General features: G+C 36.7%; 1 protein-coding gene and 1 long non-coding RNA gene across 2 annotated transcripts; both read left to right on the top strand.

The window, feature by feature from the left end:
• Positions 1–4,867: 4,867 nt before the first annotated feature.
• Positions 4,868–10,849, top strand: LOC107991992 (uncharacterized). Its single transcript, XM_051079721.1, has 7 exons — positions 4,868–5,714; positions 5,812–6,719; positions 7,419–7,634; positions 8,265–8,405; positions 9,888–9,963; positions 10,045–10,103; positions 10,814–10,849. Exons 1-7 carry the CDS (start codon positions 4,868–4,870, stop codon positions 10,847–10,849), a joined length of 2,283 nt encoding a protein of 760 aa, XP_050935678.1.
• A 2,793-nt stretch (positions 10,850–13,642) lies between these two features.
• On the top strand, positions 13,643–15,853 carry LOC103501730 (uncharacterized). Its single transcript, XR_540383.3, has 2 exons — positions 13,643–14,309; positions 15,629–15,853. It is a non-coding gene; the product is annotated as an uncharacterized LOC103501730 (long non-coding RNA).
• The last annotated feature ends 1,191 nt before the right edge of the window (positions 15,854–17,044 follow it).

Here is a 17,044-nt window from a genome sequence, read left to right as displayed (position 1 = left end):
CAAATATTCCTCTCGCCAAGGATCCCGAGTTATTCTCTACGCTAGATCTTATTACTTTGCATTTAGACTACTGTAACAATAGCATCCGAGAATATACAGATTCATCCTTGCTGCTCATTTCAACTTATTAGCCAACTTCTCATCACCAAGTAGCCCCTTTCACCTCATGGTTGCCTTGACTCATTATGTGGACATAATAGTTAGCTCATCGACGGGAAATAACTAATGGTTTGAACACCATTTCATAAACAAATCATGTTATGATTAGTTTTTCATGTAAATCTCTCTTAGAAACATTTAAATTGAAATCCTCTTTTCAAACCATCAAAGAATTTATAAGATTGCTTAAAATCATTCAAATACTTGTAGTCTTCTCGCGTAGACACTTTGGCTGCACTTGAACACTTGACCTTTTCTCTTCAAATTCTCAAAATAATCATGACCAATAATTTGGCTGAAGACCCTTAGTTATACTAATCCTTAAACAAGCTTAGTCACCCTTTAAATACATAATAAGTCATTAACTTCTACTTCTTCATGCTTAACTTAAACCTTCCACGTAGCCCATTAAGTAAAATTTAGGAAATTTTTTAGAAGTTTCTTTGTTTCTTCTCGCTAAGTTCCATTTTGAAAAAATCTCTAATCGCTTAACCTTTCAAAAGTCTTCTCGCATAACCTTTCACGCAGAGTAATTCACCTCTTCTCGCGTAGACTATCCAAATGCCTAATTTAGGACACTGAGTCAAATTTTATTTCTTATCTTAGCTACGGGTCTTACAGTTGAAATCTGCTTCTTCGCATTTTAAATTTTTGAATTATGTGCGAAGTCATGCTTATTACCACTATAGTGTAGCCTATTGTCAGAAAAAGTTGTCTTTAACATAAAATTCTCCTTAAAAAATAAAGAAAAGAGGAGAAAATTAATAGCAATTTTTTTTCATAAGTACTTTTTCTTTTTTTCTTTAATTTTCACTCTCAAATCTGTTTAAAAAAGTTATCGTTTATTTTTATTTATTTAAGTTTCAGATTTACATTACTTAGTATGTATTTATTTTAATTAACTTTAAAGTTATAAGATAACTTTTCTGTTCATTGTCAATTATATCAGGTAAGTTTCGAACTTTCTTAACATTTTTTCAATTTCCATTCATTCTAAGTTTGTAATAAACCATAATACTCTTAGGAAGTATTTATAGTTTAGGGTACATTTGATTTCGATAGATCTTATACATAAATGAATTTAGGAGAACTATTTATAGTTTCTTATATAACAACTAATCTTTTTTAATATAATTACGATATTTAGGATCAATTTATAGAGCTACTAATGCTTCTTTCTACATTTTATTATTACTAAGTGCCTCTATAAAAGATTTATAGATCCTCCACTAATTATATAACCTATTAAATACAAAGTTAAATTATATACATATGATATAACATCAATTTTACATTCTCAAGTATATACGTATAAGACCTATCAAAAGCACAATAAAAAGATTTTAGAGGTCTCTTATATACATTAGAGTTTCAAAACCATATACAGATTCAAATTTAGAAGTGTGTATGTAACCTAAACTTTAAATTTTCGTCCAAATTGTGCTCCTTATAACATAAAATGTTGACTACGCCACTGTCAGATGTTGCAATTGATGTTATAAATCATGCATGCATCAATTTTTTGTGTAATGCATGTCGAATTAATCTACCATAGATTACGCAACATGCGTCTTAATTTTCTTATATTTGATTCTTACAAAAAATCTTCTATTGTCAACACGAGCTTAGCTCAACTAGCACCTATATGCATCCATAATATCTATTTAGTTTATATTTTTTTATATATGAGCTTCTCTGAAATGGAGTCTGAAGAATACTGATATTTTGAGAGAAAATCTTTCCCACTTTTCTTGTATTTTATTAAGTATACAAGGCAACAATTTATACACCCTAAATCCTTAATTTAGGGATGAAATAAATAAATAAAATAGTAAATTGTAAAAATTGCAATACAAGTGGAAGAGAATCCTTGGTTGTGGTAAATTCCTTTTAACCAACAGATGCTTCTGAAATTACTCCCTACTCAAACGAGAGGGTAGATTAATCACTTCGAGTTTGGAACGAAGGCATTGAAACAGCAAATGTGTGAGGGTCTTTGTGAGGCAGTCAACTAATTAGTTAGAAGAAGGTACATAGTGAATTGTGAGATTACCTTGGAGAACTTGATCGTGAGCAAAATGAACATCAATTTCGATGTGTTTTGTAACGCCCCAAAGTTTGAGGAATTTAATTTTATTATCTTAAATGTAATTTTGAGATTTTTGGTGTTATTTAAATGTTGAAGTATTTTACTTTATGGAGATTGGATTCTATTGGATATTTGAAAAATATCAAATTGTTGTTAAGTTGGAATTTATGTTTGTTTTGGTTATTTATGTTAGGTATTATTTTGGCTTAAGGATTAATAATTGTATTATGAAATAATATAGTTATTATGAAAAGATAGTTTGATAAGATAAAGATGATTGGTTGGTTGAGGAGAGAGAATATGTGATCCGAGCCGCGCCTCCAGCTGCGAGCCGCGTCTACCATCCAGCTGAGCCGTCAAGCTATTTTTGAGCCACAAGCCTATTTTGGGTCATTTTTCAACTATTTTGGTAAGTTTTAATTGGGTTTTGGAATAACTAACTAATATTAAAATTTTTGGATCTTAAACAATTTAATTTTGGGTTAAATTAAATTATTTCTATTAAAGGACAGTTTGGATCAAGTGATTTTGGAGCGTGGGATTTCTCCAATTAAGGGCTTATTCGTTGCAACCTCGACCTCGGGTAAGTTATTTCGACTGCATTCTTGGATCTTTGGTCGTTTGATGGATAAGTTGTGTAAATTGGTGTTTTCTAACTATTTAGGACGTCGCTGCTTGGAAAGCGTGATTTTACTATTAGAATTCGTTTGAGCAATTCTCTAGATAAGAGATTCTACTACTAAACCTTCGAGTTACATTCAAGAGATTGCTATCAATGATAGCTAAGTGCATGACTCAAGGTTATTGAGAGAGAGGTAGATATTGTAATTGCGTCTACTGTTTGATTTTATGGTTAGCGCTGATAGTATGTCGATGCTATCGCCTACGTCCTAATGACATAGTTTTGTGGTTGAGGATGATACGATATGATATGTTATGGCATGATTTGTTATAGTATGACATGTTATGATATGATACGTTATGATGATGATATGTTATGTGCATGCTATGGATAGGGTGTATGTTAGCTTTACCTATTAGAGTCGTACCCACACGAGTGTCCTTCGGGATCACTACTCTTTTTTAACGATTGTGTAGTCCAACGGGATCACCAGTCTGACATTGACATTGACACAGACATGATTTGAGTGATTCGACGGGATCGCTCACACTTATGACTGCGTAGTCCGACGGGACCACAAGTCTGACATTAACATTGACATAGACATGATTTGAGTGATTCGACAGGATCACTCACAGAACGATCGTCTTAGGTGTTTCCTTGGGTTCACTAAAGACCAACTTGTTCCTACGAGATCACAGATTGCACGTGTTCGGGAACGTGCTAGTTCAGGGGTATCACTTTTCGGGACTCTAATAGGAAGTTAACAGGCATCTAACGAGACTAGTAGTGGTTCCCTTACTGAGTATTTTTTTTATACTCACTCTTTCCATTTCTATTTTTCAGGCAGAGGCAGAGGTAAGAGCAAAGGCAAGATGGCGAATGACCAGAAGTGACCGTGGCGAGCCATAGGGATACGTTTGCTTCCGCTTTATGTCATAGTTCGAATTTTAGTATTTACATTTTTATTTTATTCTTTATTTGTTATTTTATTCTTTATTTGTTATTTTATTTCTTTAAAATTAGATAGGACCCGAGTTAGGATTTTATTTTTTATACTTATTTCTAATTACATTTGTTTATGCTTTTAATGAAAAATTCGAGGTTTTGTTTTATTTTATTTTATTTTCTATTTTAATTTTACAAATTTTATTGATCTTTTAAATTAGTAATGACTTCGGCTTAGTATAAGGAGTTTGGTCATTACAGTTGGTATCAGAGCCTATGTTCTAGGTTCTGTAGACTGACTTACGATGTAACTCTTTGTTTTTTTTCGTTTTACCCCTATGGCTATACGGTCCTTCGTCACTCGCCAGGTATGTTTTAAGACTTTGCTAATGTTATGGTTATAACCTTGCCTTAATAGAATAATATAGATAGTATAAGTGTTATGACTGTTTGTGAAATGTTTCTATTGGTGAAACTTCAGGAAAGATGCCGCCACGTAGAGGTACACGTCGAGGGGGTGGTAGAGGAGGTAGAGGAGCTGGACGTACCAAGCCGGAGGAGCAACCTATTGTACAGACAGCCAACCCTACTACACCGGTCACTCAGGCAGATCTCGCCGTGATGGAGCAGTGATACCAGGACATGCTACGTTCTACTTTAACACCATTTCATGCTGCCCAACAGACCTAGGCCGCCCCTGTTCAGACCCAAACCGCCCCTCCTCTAGCCTTAGTGGAAGCTTAGCCCGTTCCAGATCAACTGTCGGCAGAGGCCAAGCATCTAAGAGACTTTAGGAAGTACAATCCTAAAACATTTGATGGGTTCATGGACAACCCCACCAAGGCCCAAATGTGGTTGACCTCTACAGAGAAAATCTTCAGGTACATGAAATACCCTAATGACCAGAAGGTTCAGTGTGCAGTTTTTTTCTTGGAGAACAGAGGCACCATCTGGTGGGAGACTGTTGAGAGGATACTGGGGGGGATGTTAGCAAGATAACCTGATAGCAGTTCAAGGAGAGCTTCTATACTAAGTTCTTCTTTGTCAACATGAAGTACGACAAGAAGAAAGAGTTCCTGAACCTGGAGCAAGGTGACATGACCATGGAGCAGTATGACACCGAGTTTGATATGCTATCCCGTTTTGCCCCTGATGTAGTGAATGATGAGGAGGCCAGGACCGAGAAGTTCGTTAGAGGTCTCAGGCTAGACCTCCAGGATATCGTCCGGGCCCTTAGACCAACCACCCATGTTGATCCGTCCAAGGCTGTAGGCAGAGGGTCAACCATTGATCAGAAGAGGAAGGCTGAGTCGCATCCTGCTTTGGCACCGCAGCAAAACCTGAGGTCAGGAGGTGTCTTCCAGCGGCATCGTCAGGAGCTTGTAGCAGCTGGGAGAACCTTGAGAGAGCTACCTGTTTGTCGTAGGTGTGGGAGAGTTCATGGAGGTCGTTGCTTGGTAGGAAGCGGAGTTTGCTTCAGGTGCAAGCAACCAGGGCATACCGCTGACATTTGTCCTCAGAAACTCATTGAGAGTACCCCGCACCAGCCTCCCACTTCCCAGCAGGGAAGAGTTTTTGCCACTACTCGTCAGGAGCCCGAGCGAGCTGGTACTATGGTGACAAGTACGCTCCCAATCTTGGGGAATTATGCACTTGTATTGTTTGACTCTAGGTCATCCCATTCTTTCATATCTTTAGTATTTGTTCGACAAATGGGTTTAGAAGTTGAACTGTTGGGTAGTATATTATCTGTTTCTACCCCATCAGGAGAAGTCATGTTATCTAAAGATAAGGTAAAAGCATGTCAAATTGAGATAGCAAACCATGTGTTAGAGGTAACCTTACTAGTGTCAGACATGCGGAATTTTGATGTGATTCTAGGCATGGATTGGTTGTGTCTGCCAACCATGCAAGTATAGACTGTTCTCACAAGGAGGTAGTTTTTAACCCTCCTTCAGTGGCTAGCTTTAAGTTTAAAGGGTAGGGATTGTAGTCCTACCCAAAGTCATTTCAGCTTTGAAAGCCAGTAAGCTACTCAACCAGGGTACTTGGAGTATCTTGGCCAGCATGGTGGACACTAGAGAGCCAGAAGTTTCTTTGTCATTTGAGCCGATGGTGAGAGAGTACTCCGACGTTTTTCCTGATGAGCTTCCAAGACTCCCACTCCTAAGGGAGATTGATTTTACCATTGAGCTAAAGCCATACACTACTCCTATACCTAGAGCTCCTTATAGAATGGCCCTAGCTGAGCAGAAAGAACTGAAGGTGCAGTTGCAGGAGTTGCTGGACAAGGGCTTTATTCGACCTAGCGTGTCACCTTGGGGAGCGCTAGTGTTGTTCGTAAAGAAGAAGGATGGAGCAATGCATCTTTGTATTGATTATAGAGAGTTGAATAAGGTGACAATCAAGAACCGCTATCCCTTGCCTAGGATTGACGACTTGTTTGATCAGCTCCAAGGAGCCACTATTTTCTCTAAGATCGATTTACGTTCAGGCTACCACCAGCTGAGGATTAGAGATAGTGATATTCCTAAGACTGTGTTCCGTTCCAGATACGGGCATTACGAGTTCATTGTGATGTCCTTTGGTTTGACTAATGCTCTTGTCGTATTCATGGACTTGATGAACAAGGTGTTTAAGGATTTCTTAAACACGTTTGTTATAGTTTTTATTGACGATATCTTGGTTTACTCCAAGACAGAGGCCGAGCATGAGGAGCATTTGCATCAAGTTTTGGAGACTCTTCGAGCTAATAAGTTGTATGCCAAGTTTTCCAAGTGCGAGTTCTGGTTGAAGAAGGTATCCTTTCTTGGACATGTGGTGTCTAGTGAGGGGGTTTCTGTAGACCCAGCAAAGATTGAAGCTGTTACTAGTTGGCCTCGACCGTCTACCGTCAGCGAGGTTCGTAGTTTTCTGAGTTTAGCAGGTTATTACAGGAGGTTCGTGGAAGACTTCTCTCGTATAGCCAGTCCCTTGACTCAGTTGACTAGGAAAGAGACTCCCTTTGTTTGAAGCCCAACATGTAAGAGTAGTTTCTAGGAGCTTAAGGAGAAGCTTGTGACTGCACCAATCCTTACAGTACCAGATGGATCTGGGAGCTTTGTAGTCTACAGTGATGCCTCCAAGAAAGGACTGGGTTGCGTGTTCATGCAGTAGGGAAAGGTAGTTGCTTATGCCTCCCGTCAATTAAAGAGTCACGAGCAGAACTACCCTACCCATGATCTAAAGTTGGCAGCAGTGGTATTTGCACTAAAGATATGGAGGCACTACTTGTATGGTGAGAAGATACAGATTTTCACTGACCACAAGAGCCTGAAGTACTTCTTCATCCAGAAGGAGTTGAACATGAGACAAAGGAGATGACTTGAGTTAGTGAAGGACTATGACTGTGAGATTCTGTACCACCCAGGTAAGGCAAATGTGGTAGCTGATGCGCTGAGTAGAAAGGTTGCTCATTCAGCAGCGTTTATCACCAAGCAAGCTCCTTTGCTCAGAGATTTTGAGAGAGCTGAGATTGCAGTCTCAGTAGGGGAAGTTACCTCACAGTTGGCTCAGTTGTCAGTGCAACCGACCTTGAGACAGAGGATTATTGTTGCTCAGGTAAATGATCCTTATATGGTCGAGAAGCGTCGTTTGGTAGAAGTAAGGCAAGTTGAGGATTTCTTCATATCCTGTGATGATGGACTTACTTTTGATAGGCGTTTGTGCGTGCCAGAAGACACTGCAGTCAGGACAGAGCTTTTGACTGAGGCTCACAGTTTCTCATTTACTATGTACTCTTGTACGAAGATGTATCAAGACTTGAGGCGTCTATTGGTAGAGAAACATGAAGAGAGAAGTAGCAGACTTCGTCAGTAGATGTTTGGTGTGCCAGCAGGTGAAGACACCTAGACAGAAGCCAGCAGGGTTGTTGCAACCCTTGAGTGTGCCAAGATGGAAATGGGAGAGCGTGTCGATGGACTTCATTATAGGTTTGCCTAGGACCCTGAAGGATTATACGATCATTTAGGTCGTGGTCGACAGACTCACGAAGTCAGCTCACTTTATTCCAGAGAAATCCACTTACACTACCAGTAAGTGGGGCAGTTATATATGACCGAGATAGTGAGACTACATGGAGTACCTGTATCCATCGTTTCTGACAGAGATGCTCGTTTCACATCGAAGTTCTGGAAAGGACTTCAACTTGCATTGGGCACGAGGTTAGATTTCAGTACAGCATTTCATCCTCAAACTGATGGTCAAACAGAAAGGTTGAACCAGATTTTGGAAGATATGCTGCGAGCTTGTGTTTTGGAATTCTTAGGGAGTTGGGACTCTCATTTGCACTTGATGGAATTCGCCTACCATAACAGCTATCAGGCTACCATTAGCATGGCACCATTTGAGGCTCTATATGGTAAGTGTTGTAGATCTCTTGTTTGTTGGGGTGAGGTTGGTGAGCAGAGAATGCTAGGCCCCCAGTTAGTTCAGACTACCAACGCAGCCATACAGAAGATTAGAGCTCATATGTTGACAACACAGAGCAGACAGAAGAGTTATGCTGATGTACGGCGTAAGGATCTCGGGTTTGATGTGGGAGACATGGTTTTTCTGAAGGTAGCACCTATGAAGTGTGTTTTGAGGTTCGAGAAGAAGAGAAAGCTAAGTCCACGTTTTGTAGGGCCATTTGAGATACTGGAGCGGATTGGCCATGTAGCTTATCGTTTGGTGTTGCCCCCATCATTTTCTACAATGCATGATGTATTCCATGTCTCCATGCTGAAGAAGTATGTCGCATACCCGACACATGTAGTTGACTTCGAGTCATTGCAAATTAATGAGAACTTGAGCTATGAGGAGTATCCTGTTGAAATTTTGGCAAGGGAGGTCAAGATGCTCCGTAATCGAGGAATTGCTCTGGTCAAAGTTCTTTGACGAAACCATGGAGTTGAAGAGGCCACATGGGAGAGAGAAGAGGACATGAGAGCCCAGTACCCTGAGCTGTTCAAGGATTAGAACTTTCGAGAACGAAAGTTTTTCAAAGGAGGGAAGATTGTAACACCCCAAAATTTGAGGAATTTAATTTTATTATCTTAAGTGTAATTTTGAGATTTTGGGTGCTATTTAAATGTTGGAGTATTTTACTTTATGGAGATTGGATTCTATTGGATATTTGAAAAATATCAAATTGTTGTTAAGTTGGAATTTATGTTTGTTTTGGTTACTTATGTTAAGTATTATTTTGGCTTAAGGATTAATAATTGTATTATGAAATAATATAGTTATTATGAAAAGATAGTTTGATAAGATAAAGATGATTGGTTGGTTGAGAAGAGAAAATATGTGATTTTATTTGGGAAAAGATAAAAAGAAGATAAAAAGAGACATTTGATGGGTTTTAAATGAAGAGAGAGAGTGTGTGAAGATTTTGGGGAAAGAGAATAAAAAAATAAAAATAAAAGGAATTATTTTTATTTAAATAGGGTATTGGAATGTGAGCATTTAATGCTCCATCATCTTCTTCACCAAGGAAGAGAAAAGAGGAAAAAAAACCCTAACCCTGATCCCCCGCCGCCGCTCGACTCGTCTGTCGGTCACAGCAAGAAGCATGAGCCGACTGACCACCCTCTACACTGTGTATTTTCGGCCAGTTGATCGCTCGAACCGACCCCTCCGCGTAACGTAGTTGTTCACCAGGCAGCAGCACCGTTAACGGACCATCTTCGGTCGTACATCGTTATGTAGCCGACCCGCTCTGAAGCTGTCAATCGTGTGTGCGTCGCCGCTTAACCGAACCTGACCCGCACCCTTCTCTGCGAAACCGAACCCGACCCGCGCCCCTTCTTCGTGAACCGAATCGGCACCTCCGCCCGTGCTTGGACCCAGCCAGCCGCGCCTGTCTTCAATCGAGCCGCGTTTACTATCCAGTCGAGCCGTCAAACTATTTTTTAGGCACAAGCCTATTTTTGGTCCTTTTTCACCTGTTTTGGTAAGTTTTAATTAGGTTTTGGAATACCCAACTAAGATTAAAATTTTTTGATCTTAAGCAATTTGATTTTGGGTTAAATTAAATTATTTCTCTTAAAGGACAGTTTGGACCAAGTGATTTTGGAGCGTGGGATTTCTCCAGTTAAGGGCTTATTCGTTGCAACCTTGACCTCTGGTATGTTATTTCGACTGAATTCTTGGGTCCTTGGTCGTTTGATGGATAAGTTATGTAAATTGGTGTTTTCTAACTATTTAGGATGTCGCTACTTGGAAAGCGTGATTTTACTGTTAGAATTCGTTAGAGCAAATCTCCAGGTAAGAGATTCTACTACTAGACCTTGGAGCTACATTCAAGAGACGCATGTATGAATATATGGTTGCGTATCAATGGTAGCTAAGTGTATGACTCGAGGTTATTGAGAGAGAGGCATATATTATAATTGCGTCTGCTGGTTGATTTATGGTTAGCGCTGATAGTATGTCGATACTATCGCCTACCTCTTAATGACATAGTTTTGTGGTTGAGGATGACACGTATGATATGTTATGGCATGATTTGTTGTAGTATGACATGTTATGATATGATACGTTATGATGGTGATATGTTATGTGCATGCTATGGATAGAGTGTATGTTAGCTTTACCTATTAGAGTCGTACCCACACAAGTGTCTTTCGGGATCACTACTCTTTTTTTTACGACTGTGTAGTCCGACGGGATCGTTCACACTTATGACTGCGTAGTCCGACGGGACCACCAGTCTAACATTGACATTGACATAGACATGATTTAAATGATTCGAGGGGATCACTCACAGCCCGGTCATCTTAGGTGTTCCCTTGGGTTCACCAAAGACCAGCTTGTTCCTACGGGATCACAGATTGCACGTGTTCGGGAATGTGCCAGTTCAGGGGTACCACTCTTCAGAACTCTAATAGGAAGTTAACAGGTATCTAGCGGGACTAGTAGTGGGTCCCTTACTGAGTATTTTTTTTATACTCACTCTTTCCATTTCTATTTTTCAGGCAAAGGCTGAGGTAAGAGCAAAGACAAGCTGGTGAATGACCAGAAGTGACCGTGGCGAGCCATAGGGATACGTTTGCTTCCGCTTTATGTCATAGTTTGGATTTTAGTATTTGCATTTTTATTTTATTCTTTATTTGTTATTTTATTTCTAATTACATTTGTTTATGCTTTTAATGAAAAATTCGAGGTTTTGTTTTATTATTGTTTTTTTCTATTTTAATTTTACAAATTTTATTGATCTTTTAAATTAGTAATAACTTCGGCTTAATATAAGGAGTTGGGTTGTTACATGTTTGGTGCGAGCATGAAAAACAAGATTAACCGCAAGTGCCTTAGCGTTGAGATTATCAAACCACAAATAGGTTTTTGTTTTAAGGAGACACTAATTTCTTCAAGAAGTTAAGTGAGCCATATGACCTTAGATGCAACATGAGTAAGGGCCTCGTACTCTAACTCAGTACTGGATTTAGCAACTACTGTTTATTTCTTGGAAGATCATGAAAACAGATTGAGTCCGATAAATACACAATAAGCAACAATGGATTTACGATCATGAGTATTCGATTCCCAATCAACATCAGAATAAGCAAATATAGATAAGTCAGCTCTTAGTTGAAATACAAGTCCAAAGGACTTTGTGCCACTAATGTAATAGAGTACACATTTGATTGCTTGCTAGTGTAACTCGATTGATTTCTGTAGGAACTGACTAAGGTGGGTTTGAAATGTAGGCTATATCACGACGAGTGGTTGTTAAATATTGTAGTGCTCCTATTTTACTTCGGTAAGTAAAAGGATCTAGAAGGGGGGGGGGGTTCCATTGGAGATGGATAAGTGTTTTCCAAGAACACTAGGAGTCGGAGTTGGTTTAATATCAATGAGTTGTAGCCTCTCAAGTAGATCATCAACATATTTAGCTTGATTAACGATAAACTCATACTTAAGATAATGGACTTGCACACCAAGAAAATAACCTAGTTTTCCAAGATCTTTGAGAGCAAATCTCATATCCAATGATTTAGCCAATGTATCAATAAGTGGCAGATCATTTCCAAACATCATTAAAATAAACCAAAAGCAGTATAATGGATGAATGTTGTCGATAGATAAATAGAGAGGAATCAAACCTGGAAAATACAAAGCCCTAGTTAATCAAATTAAGAGGACAACGTTGAGTTCCACGAACGTGGGGCCTGCTTGAGTCCATAAATGGTACATAGAATATTATTGCAGTTGTTTATTATATAATATAATATGTACATATGCGTAATAATTAAATATAAATGTGTATATATGAGAAACTACATAAAATAAATATTTTAATATTATGTAACTTACTAAAAATTTGTAATTGCTACAATTATATTTGATATAAACATGATATATATTTGAAATTAATAAAGAAACTAAATAAGTGGACGGATACAATCATTTTATAGTTTGTCATCTTATATACCAAATAACATATGAGATATATATTTTCATTTTTCAATATTTTTATCAACGCAAAAAAAAAAAAATCACAGTATATTTTTGAAAGAACTCTAGAATTTGTAAAAACAAATAAAAATGATAAAAACACGTACGTATATTTGTACAAAACTCGAGCAACATAAAATCATAAGAATTAAAAAAGAAAAAGAAAAAATGACATAAAAAACCATATAACAATGACAATAAAAAATGAAAATAAATAAAGTTTATATGGAAAATAAAAAATAAACCAAATATTTACAATTAAAAAATAAATATGTACTATCTCACATTAAATAAATCAAATATCATAAAATTAAAAAAAAAATATATGTATCATCACATTAAATGGTCAAAACTAAAATGAATAATAAATTCTCAAAGCCAAATTTGAAATTAACACAATAAGGAAACTATTTAAAATTTTTTCCATATTTATGTCATTATGAATTTCTTCAATTTTTTTAAATAATATTAATCATAATAATGGATAGTGTTCATTTGGATCTTACTTTTGCATAAATTTGAAGTTCAATATGCCTTTTATTTAGGTTATATGAGTTAAAAACCCCTAAGTTCTAAACGGTGGTAAATGGGCTTCAAATAGCAATGTGTAAAGCCCAGTAAGCCTAGGTACAGGCCTAATCCACTTCTTTGTCTTCACTGTTCGCTTGTCATTGCATGAATGCTGTTTTGAAATGTCATTGCATTACTGTTGTTTTGAAAAAAACGATGGTTTACAGAAATGTTGATTCTGCAAGACACTTTTCTTATGATGATTGTCTTTTCTGTATATCTTATCGATATCTTCCTTTATTCAGTGTCTGATTTTTATGGAAGTTTAGGTTGCTCATTGTGGTTTCGTTGTACATATTCAAAGGACACTTAGTCCTCTAGTTAAGGTCGACCATTTAGGTTGTCTTATAAACAAAATTTATATTATCTTGTTGTAGCTATTTCAGCTTGTGTTAGAAGAAGAGTATGTTACATGTTTTAGAGATATACTCCATTATTTTTACTACTGTACATTGTGATTCATTAAGAAATTATTCTGTAAGTTTAGGGAGAGCCTAAGTCATTTGAACAAAGGGATTTTGTTCAACATAAAGATATACAACTATGTGAAAAGGAGTCTCATAAGGGAGCTCAAATTCTTCAGAAAGGGGGTCTGTCTTAAGGGAGCCTAAGATATCTTCACTAAAAAGTAAATAACAAATGAAGAAATTTGGGGTGGAAGTAAAATATATTTTAACCAATTAAGCTATCTTTTAAAACGTAGGCCAAAAATTGATTAAAGCCATATTTTACTCTTCATGATAGATATTTAGGGGCTGTTTCGGCCCCAAGTTTATTGTAGGGTTGGGTTATTATAACCCTAACCCACGTTTGGGGCCCAATTTATGGAAACCCTAGTTTTAGGGTTTCCATAATCCCTATTTTACCCCCTTAAGCCCTCCATTCTTCCTTCCTCAACACTTCATAAAAATCCTCCATCTTCTTCCCCTTAATCCGTTTTCAACCTTTCATCAACCCGTCCTCAACCCCTGCATTTTTTGTCCCTCAACTCCTCTATAATTCGTACGCAAAATCATGGGTTCATCTCTTTAATTGGTTGTGTCATTCGTTTTCTTGCCGAAAAAAAATGGTGTTTTCGCTTCCACCCTTCTGTGTTATCTTCGTATTCGAAGATACAATCGGTTCCACCTTCTCTCTCACTCTCTGAAATCATCCTTTGTTTCGTTGAAGGTTTCGTTCCACCGCGTTGCCTCTGGCGTTTTGCTTTCCCCTTTCAGTTTCGTTGAACGACTTGGATGAAACCTTACCTACGAAATTGTGGCTTGCATGTTCGATGAATCTTTTTGGTGAACATGCAAGTCCTTTGTTCTTGCCACTACGACTTTCCCTTGCCGCTTGGACTTTGCTTTTGTCACTCAAACTTCCCCTTGCCGATTGGACTTTCCCTTTACTGAGAACGGACAGTTGCTACATAATCCTTGTGGGCATTGGTGATTTTCAAGCAAGGTAGGGATTGAGTTCTCGGTTTGAATCCGATTTTTAGTAAGATGAAGATGAGATCTAATAGCAATCCATTCTGGTTTTTTTATGCATATTTTAGATTGTTTCAATTTTCCTATACATCATTCCATTCTGCATGATCTCAGTTTCACTCAACCATGTTTGGGCCCTCTATTGTTTCCTTATTTTTTCCATGATTTGATTGGTAATTTTACATGATCTCGGTTTCTTGCTTAAAATTTGTTGAACTCGTCATTCTATTCTATATGTATATGCATCTTTTATATAATTTTTTATCCTCTGTTTTTCGTATTTTTGTTTTCTTTGCACTTCATCTTTAAAAAATGTTGTTTGACATTGTTTGTGTGCTGCCTATTATTGTAATTTCCCATCCATTGCTTTATTTTCTTTATTTCCATATCTGTGCAATGTATCTTTGTTCAATCCTTTCGGTCTGTGTCTGCCTTTGCTGATTGTTTTGTCTCTTCATAATTTATGACAATGTTTTTTTTTGTACTTAATATGGTAGGTTTCATGGTTAGGGTTTGACTATCTTCTCACTTTTCTGCTTTTTATTCTGTCATTTGCAGAGGTTCTTTTGCATTTTTAGTTTAGGGTCAATAAAGGCATCATTTATTTTACATCTCCCCCTTTATAGATACATGCTTCCTCTTTTGTCTTATTGTGTGCATTTTCCCCCGTTGTCGTTGGTGTGTCCTCTATTCCATATTCTTTGGTAGGTCACTTAATTTTGCTTTCTTATTTTCACGCTTCATCCTCTTCTCATACTTTTGTTGTCATGATAAACAATTGTGTGTGTCTATCAATGCAACCTTTCTTCTTCTTTTAAAGGCAGTCTGATAATGCATCACTTGCTTTATTTATGCAGTGCTTTACCTTGTTCTTATTTGCCCTATCACTGTCATTTCCTATTGAAATATATGTGGCCAAATCTGTATCCAATGATTGTCCACTCCATTACTGTGCTCATTTGCTCTATACTACATGTTTCAAGGTCATTTTGTATGCATTTCCATTCCCATAGTGTTATGTATTTTCTTTTGTTGCATACTTTTAATTGATGTTTCCACTACTAGAAATTCGGGTCAACTTATTGAATGAACTTTTTTCATCTAAGGCTAAATTTTTGTTTTTGAAACCATTGACATTTTCCTACATAATGTTAACGAGTTTTGTTTTAAATCTTGAGCATCGTGTATAATCTCCGAAGTACACGGTACTTAGTGTTTACTTTTATTATTATTATTATTTGAGTCATTTACAAACGTTTGTCTTTACCCTTCTCCTCCTTTTTTTTTTTGCAGGATGTCTGACTTCATACTTTCCTTATAAGAGGTACTATGGTTTAGCCGTTTGCAGTAAATTTTTTCCTTTCTTTTCGTAGCATTTTTTTGTACGATTTGTACAGTGTAATTTGAACTAAAATGTTGCCATGAACTCTTGCTTTTGTAATAACATTTGCTTGGACATGTAATTATTTTTTTTGCAAACGATATTATATAATATTCTTTTCTTTTATGCATTATGAACTTCACTTCTCTGATTCTTAACTTCCATCTTAAAGTCCGCAAACTTTTTTACTAAGTACATTGCATTTCACTTTTCGCTAGCACGATAAGATAATTTGCACATGCACTTGATGAAAATCATGAACCCAAAATTTTTTAAAAGTCTGACACGCTGATGATTTACAAAACACACCATGAATTTAACCATCAAAATGACGAAACCAAAATTTTTTAAAACCGTGAACGTGTTTTATAGAAAATATTTTCCACACATCTTTAAAATTAAGCGGCTCGAAGCACATTGGGATAGGGTTTACGCATTTGAAAGAATCTTACTGAAGATAGTTTATTTTCCCAAACGTTATACATGCTATTTAAAAAACATTGGTCACATACACCTTTGACACTTTTAACGTCATACGTTTTATTAGATAAAAAAGTACATAATCGACGTTGGTTTCATAATCGGTAGGGGTATTTTGGTTTTAGTTTAAGAAAATAATGTTCAATACATGTACACTATATCACTTGAACAAAACTTACCTACGATGGTGGTATTTGTATAACGTGTATAGTTTTGTAACCCCACTTCGTACAAGGGTGTAGGCGAGGAAGAAAGTGTGAACTTTTTTAAAAAAAATGCATTACTTATTCTATTCTAACACATGCAATGTGGGTTTTGAAGGGATAAAATCCTTTACATAGCGGAAAAATTAATAGAGACCATAACTCAATTTAATTGGAACCTAAAAAATACTAATACATTGGCAAATTAAATTACAAAATTCTATGGCTAAGCATGCTTTCGAAAAAATATAGAGAAGCATAACTTACGCTCGTTGATGACTCTGAATCTACCAATCACCAATTTGTACACCACCACTTGGAAACCTTCCTATTCTCTGATTGAGACGGTTTGAGGGAATATTTCCAGAGAGAAAAAAAACTTTCTAGAGAGAATGCGATGATTTTTTTAAAAACATAGAACTTCTTCTGTTTTGTCCCTCTTCTTCAGACGGAAGAAGTGGGAAGTTCATAGAATAAATGGGAACGTGGGAAAACCACCCACGTTCCCTATTAATTTAATAAATAAATATTAAATTAATATATATTAAAATAATTAATTTAATTAATTAATTAAATTAATTAATTAATTAAATTAAATTAAATAATTAATTAATTAAATCATATTTAATTAATATTTCATTTAAA

Source organism: Cucumis melo, chromosome 12 (genome assembly GCF_025177605.1).
Source record: "Cucumis melo cultivar AY chromosome 12, USDA_Cmelo_AY_1.0, whole genome shotgun sequence".
NCBI lineage: Eukaryota > Viridiplantae > Streptophyta > Magnoliopsida > Cucurbitales > Cucurbitaceae > Cucumis > Cucumis melo.
This window is presented reverse-complemented; position numbering and strand designations above follow the sequence as displayed.